Genomic DNA, 8,372 nt, shown 5'->3' with positions numbered 1-8,372 from the left:
TATAATTTTATTATATTATGTAGAATATAATTTTATTATATTATGTATAATATAATTTTATTATATTATGTATAATATAATTTTATTTTATTATAAATAATTTATTTACAATAATTTTCCCTTTCAAGTGTGATTATAAATTCTTTACTACCTGATTTGCCTTATACTACTCTGTCTGCTCAGTCTCTGTTTACACTCATACTCCCTAGACATTCACTGTCACCTATATCATAGAATTTTCCAAGTACTTGGATAAAGTGAGAGGGAGAGAAGGCGTAAGATGGAGGGGTGGATGGAGGGAGGGAGGAAGGGAAGGAGAAAGAGAGAGGAGACACATTATGGAACAATTAACTACCTAGGCTTCAATAATTCAACTTATTCTGGTAACACCTTCTCCTAGTACACAGATCAATGTTTCAAATATCTATACACAGAAATGAAAAAGTTACAACTGAGAAATACTGAGCATTTTTAAATGTTTTCACAAAACCTACTCTGCTTTCTTAGCTCCCTCTTGTTTTTCTTCTGAATCATCAAGAAATAAATTTGGAATGGTTTCTAATTCCCTTTAATCAGCAACCTCCAATAAAATGTTGTTATATAACCTCTTGACCACTAAACAGCTTCTCACATTGGTTCCACACTTCCTTTCCTTTGCTATTGTGACCATACTGTTAAATATCTTCATGATCTTACAGACTCTTATAATAGCCTTCTTTAATTTCTGTCTTTCATCTCTCTCTGCTTGAATCAATTCTAAATATTACTAATATCATGTCATTCAATCTGCTCAATTCCTTTATGTTCTCTATGCTGTCTTTAGAAGTAACAACAAAATGCCACTGCCTGGCATTAAAAAATCTTGTGCCAATTTGCTCCCAGTGTTATCTCCTGACATTCCACAACCTATTCTACTAATGTCTGCAAACCTATCTCTTATGTGTGGGCCTCTGTGTTTTTTAAACAAAGTATTTTCCGGAGTGCCTGGGTGGCTCAGTCAGCTGGCCAGCCGACTTTGGCTCAGGCCATGATCTCAGGGTCCATTACTCTGTGAGTTCGAGCCCTGCGTCGGGCTCTGTGCTGACAGCTCAGAGACGGGAGCCTGCCTTCAATTCTGTGTCTCCCTCTCTCTCTGCACCTCCTCCACTTGCACTCTGTCTCTCTCTCTCTCAAAAATAAATAAACATTAAAAAAAAATAAAGTCTTTTCCTTGCCTATAATAATTTGTAATTTCTCATTCTCTCATATAAAATGTTATCAAGCCTCCAAATGGAGTTTGGGGAATCAATTTCTCACTATTCTTATTATCATATCCCACAAGCTCCTCTTATGCAATGTACAGAATTTTTCAAAATGTGTTTTCGATCATATTGTTACTTAGAAAATTACACAAGAAAAAATGTTCACTACCATGTCTATATAGGTGACTTATAATAGAGATCCATCTCTGCTAATGACAATCCGCTAGTCTGGACTCTCACACAGATAATAATGACAAACTAGTCATTTTTTTTTTTTTAGTGATCTTAAGAAAACGGAGATAGTTAAGAGCAAAGACAAGAAAGTTTTTCACTCAAGGAAATCCCCTAATCTATGTGATGAGGAATGGCTAGAACTCAAGCAGAAAGCTCCAGACTTAATAGCCTGGAGAGTAAAAAAAAAAAAAAAAAAAGAAAAGAAAAGAAAAAAAAAAGAAATTGAAAGTACCAGGTCAGCTGAAATGCAAGAGGAGATATCCAAAAACTGAGGGAGGAGGCGCCCTGAAATCCATGTCTACATTCTTTCCCAAATTCTTGGCGGACACCTGACTACACGTGCAAGCAGAGCATAAAAAGCACCGTCTGGAAAGTTGAAAGAGATTTTTGGCTGCCATCCATCACAAGAGATTTGTGAGTTTGAGTCAAGACAAGTAAGCTGCCTACTAGAATAAAAATCAACTCTCTTTAAAAGATAATCAAACCCACAATCTTGAAAACATATGATGTATAATGTCTGGTACACAATAAAAATTACTAGACATGCAGAGAAACAAGAAAATCTGACCTACAGGTAAGAGAAAAAAATCAATCAATGCAAATTTACCTTAAGTTGACCCAGATGTTTAAATTAGCACAGGGGGATTTTAAAACAGCTGTTAAAAATATGTTCAAGAGCTTAAAGAAAAAGATAGTCATGATGAATAAAAATATGGGGAAATGCTCATTAAAGAAATGAAATATAAACAAAATGAAAGTTTTAGAACTGCAAAGTACAATATCTGTATTGACCATTAACGGGGTTAGCTTAACAGCCCACTGGAGATGTCAGGAGAAAGGATTAGTAAACTTGAAAATAAATCAAGAGAATGTATCCAATTTGCAAAGCAGAGAAAACAGAAACAATAAAAATGGGCAGAATCTCAGTCATTTGTGGCACAATGCCCCCCCGCCCCCCACGAAACCCTGAAGAAGAGGAGGGCATAAAGCAGTAATATTATTTGGAATTATAAGGGCCAAAAATGTGTGAAATTAGATGCAAAACATAAGCTTTTGTGTTAAAAAATTTATTTCAAGAAATGTAAACACCAATCTCCCACCACCACCACACACAAATAGGCACACTATGGAGAAACTGGTGAAAACCAAACAGGAAGAGAAAATCCTCAAATACAAAGCAACTGCAAACAGGGTAGTATCAGTATGAATGAAACCGGAATTTACATCAGAAAAAGATCAGAAGACATTTGAAGCATTTTGAAATGCTAAACAAACAAACAAAACAAAACAAAACAAAACAAAACAAACCAACCCTGTGAACCCAAAATTCTACATCCAGGGAAAATTTCCTTCATAAATAAAAATGAAATCAAGGCATTTTCAGATAATGAAAACTGAGAGGATCTGTTGCCAATAGATCTGCACCACAAAATGTATATATTCTGGCTTTATATACATGCATACATGACTGTCAGTATACTTTTTTTAATATTTATTTATTTTTGAGGGAGGGAGAGAGAGAGAGACAGAGACAGAGGGAGAGAGTGAGAGAGCGAGAATGAGCAGGGGAGGGGCAGAGAGAGAGGGAGATAAAAGATCCAAAGCAAGCTCTACTCTGAAAGTCAGCGCTTAACACTGAGCCACCCAGGTGCCTCTGTCTGTATACTTTGTATACATGTAAATATTCTGACTCTGCACAGGGCAGATTTGCCTTATACATCTCCGTTTAAAGTTCTTCCAATAGATCAGCTGTCTTTTCTCTTTAAAATAATTCAGTGAATACACTTGATGTGTTTGTGTATGCTACTTAGCTTTAATCTACAAGGAGAGGTGGTTACCATTTAAAATAGACTAATCAAAAATCCCGCCTATAAGGACACTTACCAGCTGAAGTATCTCAAATCAGAGGCTCTCTCAAAAGGCAGCTAAAGTAAGCACTTCAGATATTGCTAATTATACGTGCACCTGAGTGTTAACTAGTATAAGGAATATCAGAAATAATTTTTCACTAGTGAAATGAATGTTATTCTTTATATGTGGTGACTGAAAATATTTTAGGGTCACTGCAGCCCTTTCATAAATACAGTATGAGAATCAAGAGACTATAGACTATCTACATGTATGTTTTATCTGCATCCTGTCTTCATGTAGGATCTGCCTTCTAACCTAAAAAAAGGGAGCAGATTCTGACGTCAGAATAGCGTTTAATATATTTCAGAGTGAAAGTGTGACGTAAGGTGCTTGAAAATGTGCCTTATAAAATAAGTGAGAGTTGAGAGTTCATCTGACTTGTCAAAACAGGTTATATGACTGATCTTCAAGCCAACTTGTTGGTCAGTATTATATACGTGACAGAACTCACCTAAGATTTGTTTTCTTTCACCTAGTAGTGGGTCTGGGGCATACAGCTTTCACTCTTTAATACTTAGCTTCAGTTTGTAATCTCCCTTACCGCTCCCAACTCTACCTCCCTCACTTCACCTGCCTAAAAATAAGAGTAATTACAAAATCAACGTCTTTGCATACCCTTTATAAAATATATGTAGTAACTTTGTTTATATAAATTTATTTTTACATATATTCATGGTTGCATTCTAGTTTGGCAGTTTACATTAATAAAATTTACATAAGAACACAACAGAGAACACAGTTTGATATGAAGTAATATTTTTAAGTGTACAATTAAGTAAATGAATTTGTTCAGGGAATGAATACATAAAGAATTTATTGATTCACTGATTTTATAGCTGATGAGGATTTTAAAGGTCCAGAGAGATCCTTTCTCTGACTTAGGAAAATTTTACCAGTACATCACAAATGTTTTTGTTTTTCACCAAAGAAAATACCACAAACTTTTTTTTTCTTTTATTTTTCATTCATTCATTCATTCATTCATCCATTCATTCAATCATTTATTTTTTAGAACATGAGCAGGGAAGAGGCAGTGAGAGAGAGAGAGAGACAATCCCAAGCAGGGTTCTATGCTCTCATTGTGGAGCCTGACGCAGGGCTTTCTCAGGAACCATTAGATCATGACCTGAGCCAAACCCACTCGGGTGCTTGGCTGACTAAGCCACCCAGGCACCCCACCCACTACTTTCTTTTAAAATAAAGTTCTTTTAAGCATGACTTTTATTGATATGAGTGAACTTATCTTACCTCCAAATGGTATCCAACCCTGATGAAGGCACAAAGTGGGTCAAAAGCTCCAGTACCACAGGTCAGAAGATGTGTCCTATTATAGTGATGCAAAACTCGAACATAATTTGCACATTCACTCTATAGCAGGGAAAAAAAAAGGAAGATACTGGTTAATATAAAAAAAAAAGTTTAGCCCTTTTTAATTTTTGTATTTCCTAACGTACAAATCTCATGTTTAAGCCTCCCATGGCTAGTGGGGGCATGTGGGACAGATGACAGAGGGCAAGGAACAGTGAAAGAACAGACTGAGGTGGCCAAAGCACACTGCAGTTAGCCACACTGTGTGAATTACACTTATAATGGGATTCTGTCACTTTTCACGTATTCTAGAAATGTATTCAATATAAAGATTTGCATGGCAATATGTTCCACTAGGTAATTAAGTTATTCCCAATGCTGTTATTTTTTTAAAGTACATGTAAACAGTGAGTAAGTACAAAGTCAGAAAACCAACAATTAGAGAAAGCTTCATTACTCTCAAGGAAACATATACAGACTTTAAGGCATTACTGAGTTTTTTAATGGTTAGGGAAAATAAGTCATATATTCATATTCATACATTCACATACAGCACTTTTATAGAGAACTTTCAAAGAAATATATAGAAAGCTAACCAAGAGAAATACTTATTTTATACCTATAAGACTGCTGTCCAGGAATCAGCAAAAAATTTCTTATAATGGACCAGGGAATAAATATATTTAGTTGAATGGTCTCTGTTCCAACTACTTACCTCTGTAGATAAGGCATGAAAGCATCCAGAGATAATACAAAAATGATTGTGGACAACTGGCTTCCAATGAAACGTTATTTACAAAAATAGAAACTCTATTTACAAAAATAGAAACTTTATTTACAAAAAAATGTACAAAAATAAAAAACTTTAAAACTTTATTTACAAGTATATTTGGCCAAGAAGCTCTAGTTTGCCTATACCTGGATCCAAATCTAAGTTTTTTGAGGACATAGTATTTATTTTACACACCTTTTATTCCCTGCTTAATCAAACACAGTACCAAATATATTGTATATGCTTATGAAATTTTACTACATAAATCACTAGGTGAGTTTTATGACCAATAGGCTGAATGAAAAGAAGTCTAAAACTGCTCAAACCAACTTGTCTAAGTTAATTACAGCAAACACCTTCTTGGTAAATTAGGTACTGCTATTTCATTCAAAATTTTTTTTAATGTTAATTTGTGTTTGAGAGAGAGAGAGAGCAAGCGAGCAGGGGAGGGACAGAGAGAGAGAGGGGGAGACACAGAATCAGAAGCAGTCTCCAGGCTCTGAGCTGGCAGCACAGAGCCCAACACGGGGCTCGAACCCACGAACCATGAGATCATGACCTGAGCCGAAGTTGGACGCTCAACCAACTGAGCCACCCAGGCGCCCCGGATACTGTTATTTCATTTAAAATAAGTTACAAAATACTACTTTAATGCTAAATATTACTCTAATATCAATACATGCAATAGTCAGGAAATATAATGTTGTATAAGGACGGTTTGTCCTTATAAAGTCTCTCATATAACAGTATCGAATGAAAAAGTCACCAGAACTATCTTACCATAAATGATTCATATTATGGCATTTTCTTGGTAAGAATGAGGAATGTACTACTACCCTGATTATCCACAGCATGTAGATATATTTTCTTCAATTTCCAACTCATAGCATTTTATTATGAGAGTGACCCATATCACTGGAAAAATCTAATCATTCAGACATGTAGAAAATATTCTATCACTAGAAGCACCTGCTTTTCATGTCATCAGACGTTGACACACCTTGAATGAAACGAACAACATTTGGCTCTGCTGGGCTGACAATGACATAGCCTAAGAGTGTGTTCAATTAGTCTGCATCATGCTACGAACTAAGGCAGCAAGGATGTCTTGACTCACTCCTTGGCTGTGACCCAGTTGCTACAGAGACTCAGGAGTTTGTGTAACGTGTGTTAGCCTTTTACATGTTTTTGTTTTCGTTTTTCTCTCATTATAAAAAAGAGGAAAAAAAAGGATAAGTTAACTTTCAAAAGGAGATGTGCATGCCTTCTTCCAAACACGTGTACTGTGTCATCAGCAGCTACTCCAGGCACAGGGAAGTCCCTTCGTACATGTTTTAGTGTGCTCAGAACTGGGTCGGGGCCACTGCTCCTGAACAATCTCACACGCTGCAGGGAAGTTATGGAGAGATGGAATGTTAATTCTTCCAGTAAGAGAGACCCTAAGCACATCGTGGAAGAGGTAAAGCATGCATACTGCCTTTGCCTTCTCCCTTCTTTTCATTTTCTCTCCTTTTGTTTCTTTAGTAGGTTCTAATGGACTCATCAAAGCAAAATGAAATCTCACAAAGAATGTACTTCGCTTTCCCTTGAATTAAAATTTGACCCGAAATTATTTTTTCCACAAATATGTAGGAAATAAGCATTAGTATAAGAAATTCATAAATCTGAGTGGATAAAAATAAAACAAAAACCAAGACCCGCTTTACTCGCTTTACTCTAACCCTTCATTGAAATTAACTTGTAAATAACTATGTCTAAATGTATATGTATATATGGGTACATGTACATGTATTTTTTTTCTTCCTGAATCAACTGCATATATGCCTTTTGGGAGCAAATAAAAGGTTAGGGAGTCAGTCCCTTGTGACTGACCAGGGATATAATTGATGATGTGTTTAATTTACAATGAGTAATACTTACTGCGTCTTTTCCTTTCATTATGCATTCTTCTATTTTTAGTGCTGTGCTAGGCCAGTGTATCTGAAATAAAAGACAATGCACTATTATGCAAATGCATACAAAAATAAACCATACTGAAAAACCATTTCATTTTTTCTGGAATTCCAATATGTTCATTTTTTTCTATTTCCTCAGAAGATAAATTAAGACTTTATCTTCTTTCCATCATTATTCGTATAATGAAGGCACTTTCATTTGAGCTTTTATTACAGGCTAAAACTTAGTTAAAAAAAAAAAAAGTCTTTCTTAAGGCTCCTTCAAGTCTCAGCCTTTCAGAAGCCACCCACAATTCAAGCAGCCCTGCTCTGTACGTAACCTGCCCTGAATTCTGCAGTCCAGTCTCTCCCCTGAACCTGACTGTCTGCTCCTCCTGGTCAGGCACCACCTTGAGTTCCCTTTGCATTTTTACCACTGAGCCCAGAGCTTGGCGTATGGGGACTTGGTAGTGTTTGCTAAGTGATGGGATAAAAGGATGCATGACTCCTACATCCTGGATGGACACCCAGACTGCCTCCAAACCTCTAGCACAACAAACATGGCACATCTTTGTACATGTCCCTCTGAGATCTATAAAAGTACATCATTGCTATCATGTGGTACCAATGGAGTGGGATTGGTATACATGACTCAGTAGTAGAAATACTGGGTCTTAGGCAAACACAAATTTAATCTGTTAACAAAGCGCCACACTGTTCTCTAGAATGGCAACATGTTCATACTCCACCAGCAATATCCCCGTATCCTCACTGACACCTGCATTACCAGCTTTCTAATTTTTGTACTAAACACCTCAAATTCAGTATTTAATTTAATCCTTACTACAACTTTATCAAAGATATGGTATTACTTCAGGACCTCCTTTTTTAAAACAAATTTTTTTTTTATGTTTATTCACCTTTTGAGAGAGAGAGAGAGAGAGAGAGAGAGAGAGAGAGAGAGAGAGAGAG

The 8,372-nt window shown here is 36.1% G+C and overlaps 1 protein-coding gene across 1 annotated transcript in view; it reads right to left on the bottom strand.

Annotated features, from left to right (window-relative positions):
- SEMA3E (semaphorin 3E) overlaps positions 1–8,372 on the bottom strand; it is a 241,409-nt gene that overhangs the window by 82,738 nt on the left and 150,299 nt on the right. The window contains exons 3-4 of the mRNA XM_040472794.1: positions 7,387–7,446; positions 4,635–4,754 (exon numbers count right to left, since the gene is read on the bottom strand). Coding sequence (XP_040328728.1) covers positions 4,635–4,754; positions 7,387–7,446 — 180 coding nt within the window. The remainder of the gene's footprint in view (positions 1–4,634; positions 4,755–7,386; positions 7,447–8,372) is intronic.

The sequence above is a fragment of the Herpailurus yagouaroundi genome, unplaced genomic scaffold (genome assembly GCF_014898765.1).
Source record: "Herpailurus yagouaroundi ecotype Mexico unplaced genomic scaffold, PumYag 100, whole genome shotgun sequence".
Taxonomy (NCBI): domain Eukaryota; kingdom Metazoa; phylum Chordata; class Mammalia; order Carnivora; family Felidae; genus Herpailurus; species Herpailurus yagouaroundi.
Note: the sequence above shows the minus strand (reverse complement) of the source record. Positions and strands in the feature narration are given on the sequence as shown.